The following is a 16,566-nucleotide window of genomic DNA, read 5'->3' as shown; positions in this document are numbered from 1 at the left end:
GGGTTCAGAAAAGATTTGCAAGGATGTTGCTAGGGTTGGAGGATTTGAACTTTAGGGAGAGATTGAATAGGCTAGGGCTGTTTTCCCTGGAATGTCGGAGGCTGAGAGGTGACCTTATTGAAGTTTACAAAATCATGAGGGGCATGGATAGGGTAAATAGATAAAGTCTTTTTCCCTGGGGTGGGAGAAGTCCAGAACTAGAGGGCATAGGTATAGGGTGAGAGGGGAAAGATATAAAAGAGACGTAAGGGGCGACTTTTCACGCAGAGGGTGGTGCATGTATGGAATGAGCTGCCAGAGGAAGTGGTGGAGGCTAGTACAATTACAACGTTTAAAAAGGTATCTGGATGAGCATATGAATAGGAAGGGTTTGGAGGAATATGGACCGGGTGCTGGCAGGCGGGCCTAGATTGGATTGGGATATCTGGTCGGCATGGACGAGTTGGACTGACGGGTTTGTTTCTGTGCTGTACGTCTCTATGACTCTGACTGCTCCATTTGACATGTCAGTCGTAACTTTGATACTGTTCAAGTGGCAGGTAACATTTGTACCACACAAGTACTGGGCAATGATTACCTCCGACAGGAGAGAATCCAACCTTTGACCATCACTGAATCCACTACTATAAAAAGCTTGAAAATTACCATTGATCAGAAACTAAACTGGACTAACCATGTAATTACTATGGATAGACGAGCAGGTCAGAAGCTAGGAATCTTGCAATAAGTAGGTCACTGCCTAACTCCCCAAATCCTATTCACCATCTATAAGGCATACGTCAGGAGTGTGACAGTGCAGCTCCATAACACTGAAGAAATTTGATACCATCCAGGAGAAAACCGTGTACTTGACTTAAACTCATCACAAATATTCACTCCTCCCATTGATGCTCAGTATCAGCAACATGCACTACAGAAACTCACAAAAGCATCTTGGACATCACCTTTCAAATTTAGAACCACTGTTATTTAGAAGTGCAAAGGCAGCAGATACATTGTAACACCACCACTAGCAAGTTCTCCTCCTAACCATTCACCATGCTGATTTAGAAACATTTCTTAGCGTTGCTTGGTTAAAATCCTCGAATTGCCTGTCTAATGGCATTGTGGGTCTACTTGCTATAAATGGACTACAACGGTTTAAGAAGACAATTCATCACTACCTTCTCAAAGGCAACTAGGGATAGTTAATAAATGCTGCCCTGGCTGAGATACCTGAATCCTATGAATGAATCAATTAAAAAAAATTCCAAGGAACTAATTGGAAATGAGTAAATGAAAGAATGTGGTAGTATTAGAAAAATCAATGCAACTGCAAGTTAACAAATCCCAGCACTGAATGATCTACAACCCAGAGTGTTTAGAAATGTGTCTATAGAAATGGTGAATGCATTGGCATCTTAATTCTGAAAGCAGTGCAGGAATAAATGAGTCATTTATCTAATGAGCATTTCTATAGAAGTCCCTCAGGGTAGTATCCTAGGCTCAACCATCTTCAGCTTCTTCGTCAATAACTTCTCCACTTCTCAGCTTATAGTGGAAAGATGTTGGCTGATATTTGTACATTGTTCAGCACCATTGTGATTCCTTCGATGTTAAAGCAATCCATGCCCAATTCCAGCTATTCATCGATTGTATCCAGGTTTGGCCTGATGAGATTAATGAGGTATTGCAAGGATCAGTGCTTCGACCCTAGCTGGTTACAATCTCTATTGTTGATTTGAATGTAGGGTTCAAATGGAAAATATCCATGTTTGCAAGTAACACAAGACTCTCTGCTAATGTGTGATTGAAAAAAGGCAACACAGTGATTTGGTCAGGTTTATTATTTGGGGAAGAACATGAAATATAATTTGCATAGATTATCTACAATAATAGGGACAATGGGAATGCAGAGTATTCCTCAAATTGTGAGAGTTGAGGTTTTTCTGATGTTTAAAGGTGTCTGGTTGTAGTTGTTCATAAGGCTAACATGCAAGTGTCGGAAGGCAACTGGCATGTTCTCTGCCTTTGTAAGAGGATCTGAGTACAACAATAAAGGCACCTTGCTGCATTTGTCCAGAACCTTGGGGAGATTGTGCACAGTTTTGGTTCCCTCCGATAAGGAGTGGCACACAGCAGAGGTTCACCATATTAATTGCTGGGATGAAAGGACTGTACTTTGAGGAGAGATTGAAGAGATTGGGCCAGTATTCTTTGGGGGTTAGAACAGCGAGAGATATCTTGTTGAAACTTCAAACTTTCTTCGAGGGGCTAAAGAGAGTAGATGCAGTAAGATTGTTCCCCTGGTTAGATGGCATTGATTGAAGGGGTAAAGCCCCAGAATAAACCATATCAGATTGAGATGAAGAATTTCTTCACTTGAGTGTATTGAACCTTTGGAATTTCCTATCCTATATAACTGTGGACGGTGAGTCAGTTTAGTATTTTCAAAACTTAATTCAGTGATTTTCTAAACATTAATGATGTGAACAGATATGGGAGTAGCAAGAGAAAATAAATCTTTGAGGTAGATGATTAGCCATATTTTAAAATGGTGGAGTAGATTGAGTCGTTGGATTCTTGATACCAGGTTCCTTTGAGAAGTATTTATAATCAGGTCATTAGTGACTAAATGTCACTAAATAGCATTGATGTCTGTTGATCATTCTGACCGAATTAGATTTTGTTCTGCATTTTGCGTTTGTATCTCTATTATTCCTTACATTGCTGTGTAGATGTTAGGACTGTATTGATATTGTACAGCTATACCTTACTATTGCTCCAGCACAACAGCTGGGATGTTGTCAAGGCCCATAGTCTTTGCAGTGTTCATTGCATTCATGACTGCATGACATGTTTGCTACTCACAAGGGAAGGAACCCCATGAATATTCAAAATGGTATGATGTCAGAGAGATCATTTGTTTCTCTGAACAATTTTAAAGAGGAGATTTAGCCACTGGAATCCCATTTTGGAATTAAATTTATGATCTTTCATTCCTTCTGAACTCCTCCTCACGGCCTTGTGTTGTGATTTTGCCATATCACTAAATGCTGAAGTCCCATTGAGAGAAGTTGTCATGAAGGAATTAGTAAGTTAAACACTGCAGGTGATCTGATTTAATGCAACTGGGGAATAGTCATTAACCCAACTATAGTTCAGTTTCAGCTGTGTTTAATTCCATTCTATCAAGTAGGGCTGAATAGTTCCTCCAATCAGTGTCCCCTTACGGGATTACTATCATCAGGTGCTAAATATATTTTTAAAAAGCTATAGGAAAATAATTAACATGAAAAATAAAGAGGCTGAGCAAGTTGTTAGGTCATTCTAACCTGATGTCTTAAATGATATCTTTTAGAAGGTTGCATTAAAAATAATATCCTTTGTATGAAATCTACTGTGTATATTTCTAATTACAATTTAGATTGAGCTCCCTGACATCAATACACGTCCAAAAGAGGTACATAATTTTAGGCTAATTGCATCGTTTTTGAGAAGCAGAGCCCTATTTGTCCAATCTAATGAATTAAGAGCATTTGCACATACAGATGTCTAAGCTCAAATAAACAGTTTCATCATTTTTTTGTTTCACTTATCAATGAAATTGATAATTTGAATTTCATTTCTGATATGATGAACTAAGCACGATTGAACTTTGACACACTCATGCATTTTTTAAAAAAATCAATCTCCTTAGTTACATTCTGTTCAGTTTTCCCGGTGTTGGTACGAGAGAAATAATCAGTAATCCTGTAATACTGGCACAATGTGTATTGCCATGATATGTAAGTGTTAAAAGAACTAAGATCAGTGAAGATTCACTAAGTCTGTCCTTAGCATCACAGTAAGGTTTAATTGGAATTGAAATTAACGTTTCCAAAACCAGTCTCTGAGCTGTTAGCTATTTGGAGAAAACAGACTGATATTCAAAGGATGTTAGAAAATCTGACTCCTACCTGTTTTTAAATTGTCTTTTATTTGCTTCTTCTAGAAGTTTGGAGAAGTGGAAGATTTTCAAGAAGATACTCCTTTAAATGTTAGAGTTGCATTCAAATCAAGAATTGAAGCAGAAAATGTAAGTTCTTTTTTGTTTATCTGTTCTTGAACTGAGTTTGTCGCTGTAAGGCCAGCTAGAATTTTCTATCCGTAATTGTTTTTGAGAAGCTGATGACTCCTCTTGAGACACTGTTGTCCGCGTGGTGTAGATTCATATTTTTGTGAATGGGAAATCTTATTTGATCAATCAGTTGAAGTTCTTTGACATGCTATTGACAAAGAAGAAGCTGGTGGATATACTGTACTTATATTTCTGAAAGGTATTGGATAAGATGCCGTATCAAAGGTTATTGTGGAAAATAAAAGTGCATGGTTTAGATGGGAGCATATTGGCATGGTCTGGCTAAGTTGGTTTGACTAACAGGAAGCAGAGAGGAGTCATAAATGGGCCATTTTCAGGCTGTGTGCCACAAGGTTTGGTTCTGGGACCTTAACTGCTGATAATTTATAAAAATGACTGGGAGAAGAGACAGTTGGTATGGTTGCCAATGCCATAAAGATAGATAGGAAACTAAGTTGTGAAGAAGACATGAAAATACAAAAAGATTATAGATATTAAGTGAGTAGGCAAAGATCAGACAAGTGGAGTATTGTGTGGGAAATTGTCTATTCTGGCAAGAAGAATAAAAAGGAAGCATGTTACTGAAATGGCGAGAGATTTCAGAGCTCTTGAGACATAGAGGGATCTAGATGCCATTGTGCATGAATTACAAAAGGTTAGTTTGCTGCTATTGCAAGTAATTTGAAAAGCATATGAATTGTTATCATTTATCATGAGAAATTAATGTGAAAGGAAAGAGAGAATATGCTTTACCAATGTGAGCATCCTCTCCCTGACCAGTCTCAAGGCATTGGTCATGCATGACCAGCTGCAATGAGCAGACCACATTATCCAAAGACACTAAACAGGTGCACTACTCTGAGCTCCACACTGGTAAGGAATCACTGGGAAGACAGAGGAACCACAACGAGGACACTTTGAAAGTGTCCCAAAATAAATTCAACAGCCTCACCGGCACATGTTAATCACTTGCCTTAGAACACACAAACTGGAGAAGAAGCATCCACAAAGATGCCAACCACGAGTTCGACTGAAAGGTCTGTTTCCATGCTGTATATCTCTGACACTTTGAGCATCTGAACAGAGCACCTGGAGGCCAAGGGCAAGCAGTGGAAAAAGCGCACACAATCCAGAGCAACCCTACCCAACCACCTCATTGAACATTACCTGCCCAACTTGTGGCAGAGTTTGTGGCTACAGCATCCTATTATAAAGTCACTGCAGAACCTATCAACCCCCTTCCTCCTCCAAGCCCGAGGAAAGGAAGCAAATCATCCTTGATACCAAGGAACTGCCAGAGAAGAAGGGGCCGCTTCTGGAGTATTGTGTACACTATTGATCACCTCATTTAAGGAAGGATGTATTAGAAGCAGTTCAGAGAACGTTTACTAGACAATCTCTTGGAATTGTGTGTTATGAGGAAAGGTAATCACTGTCATTTCCTTCCAGAAATGGAACTCTCGGGTTTTTGAGGTGTTTCCAAAGAGGCGAGTTGCTGCAGTGTACTTTCTCAATGGTACATGTTGTTGTAACTGTGTCCCAGTAGTGAGTGAGCAGGTTTAAGAAAAACTCCAAAGCCTTTTATTCATAAATAAGAAACAAGAGGGTAACTAGGGAAAGAGTTGGCCCACTCAAGGACAAAGGAGGAAAGATATGTGTAGAGTCAGAGAAAATTGGTGTGATTCTTAATGAGTGCTTTGCATTGGTATTTACCAAAGAGAGGGACATGGCGGGTGTTGAAGTCAGGGATAGATCTTTGATTATTCTAGGTCAAGTCAGCATAAGGAGGGAGGAAGTGCTGTGTATTCTTAAAGGCATTAAGGTGGACAAGTCCCCAGATCCGGTTGGGATCTATCCCAGGTTATTGAGGGGAGCAAGAGAGGAAATAGCTGGGGCTTTAACAGATATCTTTGCAGCATTCTTGAAAAGGGGGAGGTCCCAGAGGACTGGAGAATTGCTCATGTTGTCTCCTAGTTTAAGAAGAGTAGCAGGGTTAATCCAGGTAGTTACAGACCTGTGAACCTGTTGTCAGTGGTAACGAAGATACTAAGGGATAGGATACATACCCATGTGGAAAGAAATGGGCTTATCAGTGATAGGCAACATGGTTTTGTGCAGGGAAGGTAATTTCTTACAAACCTAATAGAATTCTTTGAAGAGGTGACAAAGTTGATTGATGAGGGAAGGGATGTAGATGTAATATATATGGACTTTAGTAAGGCGTTTGATGAGGTTCCCATGTCAGGCTGATGAAGAAGGTGAAGTCGCATGGGGTTCAGGGTGTTCTTGCTAGATGGATAGAGAACTGGTTGGGCAACAGGAGACCGAGAATAGTAGTGCAAAGGAGCTTCTCAAAGTTGGGACCTTTGACCGGTGGTGTTCCACAGGGATCCGTGCTGGGACTACTGTTGTTTGTGATATACAAAAATGATTTGGAAGAAGTTGTAGGTTGCCTCATTAGCACTTTTGCAGATGACACTAAGATTGGTGGAGTAGCAAATAATAAAGAGGATTGTCAGAGAATATAGCAGAATATAAATAAATTGGAGAGTCAGGTGGAGAAATGGCAGATGGAGCTCAATCTGGACAAATGTGATGCATTTTGGAAGATGTAATTCCAGAGTGAACTATATAATAAATGGAAAAGTCCTGGGGAAAATTGATGTGCAGAGAGATCTGAGTGTTCAGGTCCATTGTTCCCTGAAGGTGGCAATGCAGGTCAGGAGAGTGGTTAAGAAGGCATATGCCATGCTTTCTTTCATCAGACAGGGTATTAAGTACAAGAGTTGGCAGATCATGTTATAGTTGTAAAATAGTTTTTTGGTTCGGCCACATTTGGAATACTGTATACAGTTCTGGGCATCACATTACCAAAATGCTTTTGTGAGAGTGCAGAGGAGTTTCACCAGGGTGTTGCCTGGTATGGAGGGTGCAAACTTTGAGGAGAGGTTGAGTAGATTAGAACTATTTTCACTGTAAAGAAGGAGGTAAAAGGGGGGCACCTGATTTGAGGCCTACAAAATCATGAGAGGTGTCGACAGGGTGGATAGCAAGAAACTTTTTCCCAGAGTGGAGGACTCAAATACTTGGGGTCACGAGTTCAAAGTGAGATGGGAAAAGTTTAGGGGAGATATGTGGAAAGTTCTTCACGCAGAAGGTGGTGGGTGCTTGGAATGCTTCTCCTGCAGAAGTGATAGGGGCGGAAACGATGGCATCATTTAAAATGTATCTAGACAGATACATGAATGGGCAGGGAGCAAAGGGATACAGATCCTTAGGAAATAGGCAGCAAATTTAGATAGAGCATATGGATCAGCGCAGGCTTGGATGGCCGAAGGACCTTTTCCTGCGCTGTAATGTTCTTTGTTCCAGTGAATGTTTCAGGCAGCTGATGGGTTGTAATCAAGTGCACTCCTTTGTCCCAGGTAGTGTTGAACTTTGAGTGATTGTATGAGACATTCAAGCCAGTGGAGAGTGTTCCATTAACTCCTGTCTTGTGCCTTATAGATTGTGGACAGACATTTGGAGTCATGAGTTATTTGCTGCAAAATTCACTGCCTTTGATGTGCTCTCTTATTCACAATTTTTATGTGGTTGGTTCTTTCGATGTTTGGGTCATTCAGTAACTCCCAAGATGGGGATGATGATGCCTTTTCAAGTCAAAGGAAAATGATTACATTATCTCTTGTTGGAGATGATCATTGTGGGGTGAGAGGTGTGAATAATACCTACCACCCGTTAGGTCCAATTAAATGTTGTTTAGGTCTTGCTATGTGCAAGTAGGGTCTCCTTTAGTGTGTCAGGAGTTGCAAATTGTGCTGAATTGTGTGCAGTTATTAAAAGTGTCTTCACTTCTGACCCTTATGATTATACACATCCAAAAACATTCACTCCCCCCACCATTGATGCTGAGCGGTTTGTACCAGCTCTAAGATGCACTGCAGAAATTTACTAAGGTTCTTAGGAAAGCACTCGAAATTCACGACAGTTACCATCTGCAAGGACAGTAGATACATCAGAACACCACCACCTTCAAGTTCCTCTTCAAGCCACTTGCCATCCTGAATTAGAAATTATGTCCTTCAGTGTCCACGGTCAAAATCATGGAATTCCTTCCTTAATGGATATTGTGGGCCTGCCTATATCACACAGACAGCAGCGTTTCAAGAACTCAAGTAGGTTTCGAGTGTTGGTCAATAAATGCAGGCCAGTGACACCCACACCCCATGAATAAATTTTTCTTAAAGTAGAAGCTAACATGTCCAGATTGAGCAACAAGCCTCATCTGCAAGCCCTACTCAGGGCTTTTGGTTATTTACTGCTTTGAATTCCTGTTTTACGGTTGCATCTACCTTTTGGCAATTTCCGCACTTCCATTGAACCACAGCACAAGCCCAATGACCTGTTACTTACCTTTCTACAAAGCACTTTACAGCCCACTGGCATCTCAACTTCGAACATGCTTTGATATTTAACAGTTGATTTTTTTTTTCTCTTCAGCAATCTCGCACATTGTGCTAGTATTTCCAGCATCTGGAAGAAGGAATGGATTTTTACTTCAAGGGTGTGGATTAGGTTTTGGACTATGGGTTGGGGAAATTCAAAAATTCCACTTGTTCGCCTCCCACCCCCTCACACTCATGTGTTGACTTACTTTTACATTGTAAATAAGTTGAACCACATTTTTAGACGCTCATGGGATGCAGGCGTCACTGGCTACCCAGCATTTCTTGCCTATCCCTCGATGCCTTTGAGAAATTGGTGGTGAACTACCTTGCTGAACTGCTGCAATCCATGTGCTTGGTAGACCCACATGTCTAATGTCTTTAGAAAGGCAGGTCCAGGATTTTGAACCAGTGAAGGAATGGCAATATGTGTCCAAGTCAGGCTGGTGGAGGGGAACTTGCAGGTGATGGTATTCCCATGTATCTGCTGCCCTTGTTCTTCTGGATGGAAATGTCGGTGGGTTTGAATGGTGCTGTCTAAAGATTTTTGAATTACTGCAGTACATCTTGTAATTAGTACACAGTGTTGCAACTGAACATTGATGCCAATCAAGTGGCTGTTTTGTCCTGGTCGGTGGACACCTTCGTGAGTGTTGTTGGAGCTATGTCCATCCATGGAAATGAGGAGTATTCCATCACACACCTGACTTTTCCCTTTGTAGATGGTGAATAGGAAAGTCAATAGGTGAGTTACTTGCTGCAGTACTCCTAGCTTCTGACCTACTTTTGGAGTCATTGTATCTACAGGGTGAGCCCAGTCCAGTTTCTGGTCAGTAGTAAATCCCAGATGTTCATTGTGGAGAATTCAGCAATGGTAACACTATTGAATGTCAAGGGCAATGGTCGGATGGTCATTGCCTCGTATTTGAGTGGTGTGAATGTTACTTGCCATTTGTTAGCCCACATCTAGATCTTGCCCAGGTCTTGGTGTTTTTGAAGGTAGACTGGTTCAGTATCTGAGGACTCAGAAATGGTACTGAGCATTGTTCAATCATTGGCAAACATTCCCATATCAACCACCTGATGAAGGAGCGGCGCTCTGAAAGCTAAGTGGTTCCAATTAAACCTGTTGGACTATAACCTGGTGTGTGATTTTTAACTTTGTACACCCCAGTCCAGCACCGGCATCTCCAAATCATGATTCCCATATCTGACCATATGTTGAAATGAAGGTCATTGATGAAGTAACTGAAGAAGGTTGAGCCGAGAACACTAACCTGAGAAACTTCTGCAGCAATGTCCTCGAGCCAAGTTGGCTGACCTCCAACAACTACAACTATCTTTCTGTGTGGCAGGTATGAGTCCAACCAGTTTTCTCTGCTTCCCATTGATTCCAGTCTTGCTAGGGCTCCTTGATGCTACACTCAGTCAAATTTGGCCTTGATGACAAGGGCTGTTGCTCTGGAATTCAGCTCTTTGTCCATGCTTGAACCAAGACAGTAATGAAGTCAGAAGCTGACTGACACTGGTAGAACCCAAACTGGGCATCACTGAGCATGTTATTGTTAAGCAAGTGCTGTTTGATTGCACTATTGATGACACCTTTCATCACTTGACTGATTATTGAAAGTAGAGTGATGGGACTAGATTATATTTCTCCTTTCTGTGGACAGGACAAATCTGGGCAATTTTCCAATTGCCAGGTAGAAAGAGCTGTAGCAGTTTCTAATTGGTCCTTCCAAAGAACCAGCTACATTAACAATTTTTCTGGAAAATATGTGTCTGCTGTGTATCTCTCTGCTGTGTCTGATTTGAAAATGTGTGTGATTTGAACGTATTCTTGAAGCGATAAATTTCTGAAGGGATATCAGAGAGAAAGTGGGAATATGGCATTGAGATTGAATGACCGAGCAGGCTCAAAGGTCCAAATGGTTTACAGAACAACCTCGAATATCCAAACATCAATTATCCAAATTTCGAATTATCCGAACAAGATCTCCAGGTGCCTTAAAAACACTATCCATTATCTGAACAATCTAGTACCCAAACTCTGTTATCCAATCAAAATACTCCCTGCTCATCTTGTTCGAATAATTGACGTTGTTCTTTATTCCTCCTCCAAGTTTGTTTCCCTGATCTAGCCATTGTCAAGCAGTGTCCAAAGCTTACAGTGTGAATCTGGTGCTTTCAGATTGGAGAACAGTGCTCACATTCCCAGGTTAGCAGTGCTCACGATCCTGCATTTTACTGGATGGAGTGTTTTGTATGAAGTAATTGTTCTTGAAGGGGTCAACTTCATGACTGCATCTATTCTACTGTGGTTGGAGACATACTTCTCCTTTAGCTTTGAGCGAGCAGACATATCTGAAGCAGCTCTCTGAGGACCTCGTAATTATGCTGACCAAATGTTTTGGGCATATTACTCGTGTGATTACGTTTTCTTGTTATCTCAGAATAGTGGTTCTTCTGTCAGTGCTGTAGTGGTAGAGGATACAGCACCATAATTACTAGATAGGTGTAAGACAAAGCAAAGACAGAAGAGGGTTGATCGTAATGCAGTGCCTCAAATAGCCTGTACCCTTTACCAAATGCTGGTAGAGGTAACAAATACCATGCAGTGCCAGCAATGATCGCCTGGGAAAATGCTACGGTTGGAGGTATGACAATGTGAAGGGAATTTTAAATTTGATGCATTGCTACACCAAATAGGTCAATGAGGCAGGCAGAAGTGGTGGATGCGGGTACATTACGGTGTTTAAGAGACATTTAGATAAGTAGATCAGTAAGAAATGTTTGGAGGGATATGGGTCAAGTGCAGACAGATGTGACTAGTTTAGTTTGCGATTATGGTTGGCATTGTCTGGTTAGACTGGAGGGTCTGTTTCCTGCTGTATGACTCTCTAACTAAATGCAGAACAATACTCTATAAGTGGATCCAACCAGACCTTCATACAACGTAACAACTTTTACACATCCCTCCCTCAGCATTTTAAACTCAAGCCAAATTTCATATTTTTCGTTGAATCCCTGCAGTGTGGAAGCAGGCCATTTGCCATTTGGCATTTCGAGTCCACACCGACCCTCTAAAGAGCATCCCACCCAGATTCACCCCATTACTCTATCCTTGTAACACTGCATTTCCCATGGCTAACCCACCTAGCCTATATATCCCTGGACACTACAGGGCAATTTAACATGCCGAATCCTTCTAACCTTAACATCTTTGGACTGTGGGAGGAAACCAAAGCACTCAGAGGAAACCCACGCAGTCATGCGAAAAATGTGCAAACTCCACACTGACAGTCACCAAGGGTGGAATTGAACCCGGGCCCTTGGCGTTGTGAGGCAGCAGTCCTAAACACTGAGCCACCCATTTCCTTGATCGTTGTTTCTATTTCTGGGGATAGGTTGGTCATCGATATCTACCAAAAATCCCCCTCAACTCCCATTGTTACCCAGACTATACATCTTTGCATCCTGCTTCCTATAAAGACTCCACTCCACTCTCCCAGTTTCTCTGTCTCTGTTGCGCACATTCCTACAATGGCTACCTTCTACAATGGGTCTCCTTGAAATGTCTATCTTTCTCCTCAACCCACTGGTGATGACTTTAACCAATCTGGTTGGCAAACCATCCGGGCAGGATTTGATTGAAGCAGCAGCCAGCTGTACTTCTTTTCCCATCCCCTCCGAACATTTTGTAAGAAAGAAGTGAGGGTCTCGAGAGGTGCGGAGGAAGATTGACCAGAACAGTTCCAGGGATTTTAGCGACGAGGTTAGGTTGGAGCAACTGGGACTGTTCTCGGAAGGAAAGGACATTTGGAGAGGGGTAACAATACAAGAGATTGAGATAAAGGAGAGGAGCCAATCCCTTCAAGTGATTGGGTAGGGTGGGGGACGGGGGTGGGGGGGACGGGACGGCGGGGAAGGGGTAATGGGGAAGCACAGATTGAAGTATTTTGGCAGGGGCTTCAGGGTGGTGGATATGGGGGGAGGAATATTTTATCTGTAGTGAGCTGGAACTTGCTGTCCACAAGAACAGTAGAAGTAGCGACGATGAAGGACTTCAGAAGAAAATTAGGTGGAGGGAAATGAACATGCAGGGGGAGTGGGAGCTAGGTGAGTTCAGGGTGTCACGTGACTGTGCTTCAACGGGAATCAGCGCTCAAGACAAAACTGAAGAGAGCTCCAAACCTCAAACTCCTGCTGAGTCACCGCTCCCTCGGAAATGAATTCTGCATATTTCTTCAGCACGGCCCTCAGTTTCTTGATCTGTTTGTAAGTCAGGGGTTGCGTGAACATTGGATTGTCCACCTCGTTGTGACCATTGCGTTGATAACAGACCACCACCAGTTTTGTGGCTTTCTAAAATTTAGGATCCCCAAATCTTGTTGCCATTACACAGTTTGTAGCTTAATGAGTAGGGCAAAGCTATAAGACATAACTTGAACTTAGCTATTGGTAACTATTTGTTTGCGCTTCATATGTCTGGCCACATGTGCTACTTAGCATTTTGGTACTACAGTGTAAGTTGAACCACATCTGTCCTTGTTACTAGTAGAGTTTTATACTGTGACTTTTTTATTTTGTTGTATTTTAAAATGATTCAGAAGAAAAAGTTGAAAAGTGCTTCAATTTTTTTCTTACAATTATATCATCAATTGACTAAAGTTAAACTTTCTAATTTTTGAATCATATTTCTAAATTATGTGCAGGCTGCCAATCAGGGTGCAAAGTTCAAAGGCAGAAATCTTCAGATCTCCTGGTACAAGCCAAAAGCACCTTCAGTATCAACAGAACCGGAGGAGGAGGATACAAAAGAAGAGGTACTGCACTGGCCATAGAATTTCCCACTGCTTGGAATAATACAGTAGTGTTAGTGCTGCTGAAGTTCTTGTCAGGCAAACAATTTGCACTGAAATCAGGACTACTGTTAATTATAGAAAAGATTTCAGAAATGATTACTTCCTAAGGCAATATTGCTAGTAGTTGAAGTAGAATAATGTTGTAAATATATAATGTTTTTATATATGTGTGAAAAAAAATTACCAAGTAATTTGGCTTTGGGTAGAAGAGAAAAATAACTGTAATTTGTGTATTTTACTTATTTATGCAAATTTCTTTGTTACTTGAGTAAGCACTAGTGTGTACTGATTACCGACACAAGCTTTCAGACCATGCTTGTTGCCGTTGCATGTACACTACAGAAAACTGCTGCGTGCCCATAAATCAGATTGATGGGGCCATCATCACTGTGGTAAACTACAGGCAAGCACATAAACAACTTGAATATGTTTCACTCCATCTCTCTTGAAGGTACAAGTTTGTGCTGGATCATCGATCTGTGGGTACTAGGCCATTCCATGTACGAGCATCAGTAGGTTATCTGGCCATGAGGGGCCTTGCAGCTTACCTCAGCCATGACCTAGCCAACAACTCTGTAGTTTTCAGTAGGAGTCATTTGAGTGCCTGAAACTGCCTTGATTTGTAGCTTCCCACCTTTCCCTCCAGCACTACACCTAATTGAAGTACTTCTCTTTCTCTCTGGGTTGAAATCTCACAGACCAGCTAATAATAAGTATCCGTTCTTACTTGTGAGATCTTGACTGTATTAGGGTGATAAATCGACGCACTTATTTCTAGTTTTTATTTTTAAATGTCTATAAATGTTAAATTATCAATTCATAAAATAGTAAGGCTATTTCACATTGTCCTTGAGAAACTCTTTGAGGTCAAATATTCTCTCTCAAATAGGCAAGTTGTGTTTCAAATGCAGTCCGTTATAAGCTTGTTTTTTTTCTACATTAAATGAATAATTACAGGTTTACGAGTAATGTCATGTTTCGTGACTTCATACCTCAGCACATTATGCAAGAATGAAACTGCTCAACAAACAGTAGAACAAGTAAATTTATTGCCTGCAATACTAGTTAAGCTACTTCAGTGTACATGTTCACATTTTTTGTTCATCTGATTTCCAAGTTTTCAATCTATAGTCAGAAAGGATTTCACATTCAGCAAATTGGGAAACCGTTTTAATTCAGGAATGTGAATATAGTTTTTGGAGAACTCTAGTTCATTCCTTGTAAAATAGATTAAATGTACAAGCCCCTGCTGCTTATCTAACTCCAGGCTTTCTCATAACTTGCACCATAAGTTATTAATCTGCAATACTTGTACTTATTGTATATTCAGTAGATTTGAAGATATTAAATTGGTCAAATTCCCAATACTGGCTTTTGTATAGTGCAAATGAAAAGGAAAAACTGAATCTGAAATGCTGGTAGGATGCAGTAGCAATTCGGAATGTACTATGTATGAAATATACAAACATATGAATTAAGAGCAGGTGTAGGCTGTTCAGCAGGTCCCTGACCAAAATATTAACTTTTAGAACCATGGAAAATTTACAACACAGAGCTCATTCAGCCCATTGTGTCATTAGAATCGGGAGCAAACTCTAGTATGATACCATCCATGTTTATGATATCACAAATTGTGTTTGACTCCTTCCCCTCTTGTGTGAGGCTCAAATTCCCATGTCAGTGCTGCTTGAAAGATGGACATGGTGCTATCCAATAGATATGGAGCTTTCTTTCAGAAACCTCTGTACCAAAAACTCTTATAAAAATATGCATTGTTACCCTTTTCTTTGTTATTTGATTACTTCTCATCTGTAGGGAGGGTTTTATGTTTTATTCAAAAAATCTCCAAGTTCTATTTATGCATCTGGAGTTAGATAATTTTTAATAACAATTGGTGAAATTATTTTGTAATAAAGTATCGTATTTATCCCCTAACTATTAACTCAGTGCATCGTTCATAAATAAGTAGCTAATGGTGAGGTTTAAACTTGATTTCGCTTCCTAACAGATCACTGCAAAAGGTTCACAGAAGAATTTAAATCTGAATCAAGCCATTGATCACAATGATGACTTTTAGTCAAATTTGGATCCATATTTTTCAGAGATATTTTGGGGATTCTGGTTTGATGCAATTCAGAACTAATGTTTTGGGAAAAAAAGTCCTTTCATCAAGCTAAAAATCAAGCTAGAGGGACACTAGGACATAGGAGACAGGGGCAAGTAATAAAGCCATTTTGATTTTCTGTTGATTAACTTTTAGAGTATAACAGTTGATTTCTGACATTGATTTGGTGCTGTCACTTGTCTGAATGGCAATCATTTTGACTTTCAAGCTTTGTCGAATTGGGGAGCAGTTGGATGGTTGTTTCTGAAAGGAAAATTAAGTCTTCTATAAGTTTAAATTTAAGGTATTTTAAATTTTAAAACATTAGTAAGTTGTATATGTAGAGTTGCATTGTTTGACTTTCACAAAACAGCATACAGTTACAGATGTTACTCATTTTTGGATAAACTTCGTTTCCAATAGATCAGGATCAAATATCACTAATTTTAGGAACCGAACTTAAGAGAAAAAAATAAACACTTGATTTAGAAAATTCTTTTGTGTGTGTTACTATCAACTTACAAAGTTGTAAATTCTGCAGCCCAGAAATGAGATGACAAAGTCAGAGTGTGCTTTATATGTTCACTTAGAAATTTGTGTCACTGTTAGTTTAGTGAATAATGCACTGTAAAACTTCTATCTTAGTTCAGAGAGAAAGCCATGTTAACTCTGTTATCATTCTTAAATTTGAATCGTGTGGGAGCATCAGAGTTCAGAAAATTAGATGCAGCACACGATATCAAACTTGATGCATTTTTAGAAAAAACACTTCCTTTTCCTACTTTTTAAGATTAATTTGAGTGCTTCGTTTTTTTTTAAACTGGAGCTGGGCCTTTAAATAAATATCTTTGTTTCAAAAAAAAAGTTCTTTAAATTTTCCACTTGCATCCTCATAGAAATAAATCCTTATGCTTAAAGGATTTAGCTTCTCCTTAATTACCTGGTAAATATATGAAAATTTAATTCTAACTGAGAAGCTGTGATATTCCAGAAATCGATAGTTAAATGCAACATTTGGATTAGTTTATTACAGGACTGTAGCTACGGATATTT

At 40.1% G+C, this 16,566-nt stretch overlaps 1 protein-coding gene across 3 annotated transcripts in view; it reads left to right on the top strand.

The window, feature by feature from the left end:
• The window catches only part of rbm27 (RNA binding motif protein 27), a 146,777-nt gene that overhangs the window by 106,025 nt on the left and 24,186 nt on the right, over positions 1-16,566 (top strand). For all 3 annotated transcript variants that reach the window (XM_043703208.1, XM_043703210.1, XM_043703209.1), the window contains exons 19-20: positions 3,974-4,057; positions 13,260-13,370. In XM_043703208.1, the coding sequence (XP_043559143.1) occupies positions 3,974-4,057; positions 13,260-13,370 (195 nt within the window). The remainder of the gene's footprint in view (positions 1-3,973; positions 4,058-13,259; positions 13,371-16,566) is intronic.

The sequence above is a fragment of the Chiloscyllium plagiosum genome, chromosome 14 (genome assembly GCF_004010195.1).
Source record: "Chiloscyllium plagiosum isolate BGI_BamShark_2017 chromosome 14, ASM401019v2, whole genome shotgun sequence".
Lineage (NCBI taxonomy): Eukaryota > Metazoa > Chordata > Chondrichthyes > Orectolobiformes > Hemiscylliidae > Chiloscyllium > Chiloscyllium plagiosum.
The sequence above is the reverse complement of the archived record's forward strand: the minus strand, read 5'-3'. Positions and strand labels throughout refer to the sequence as shown.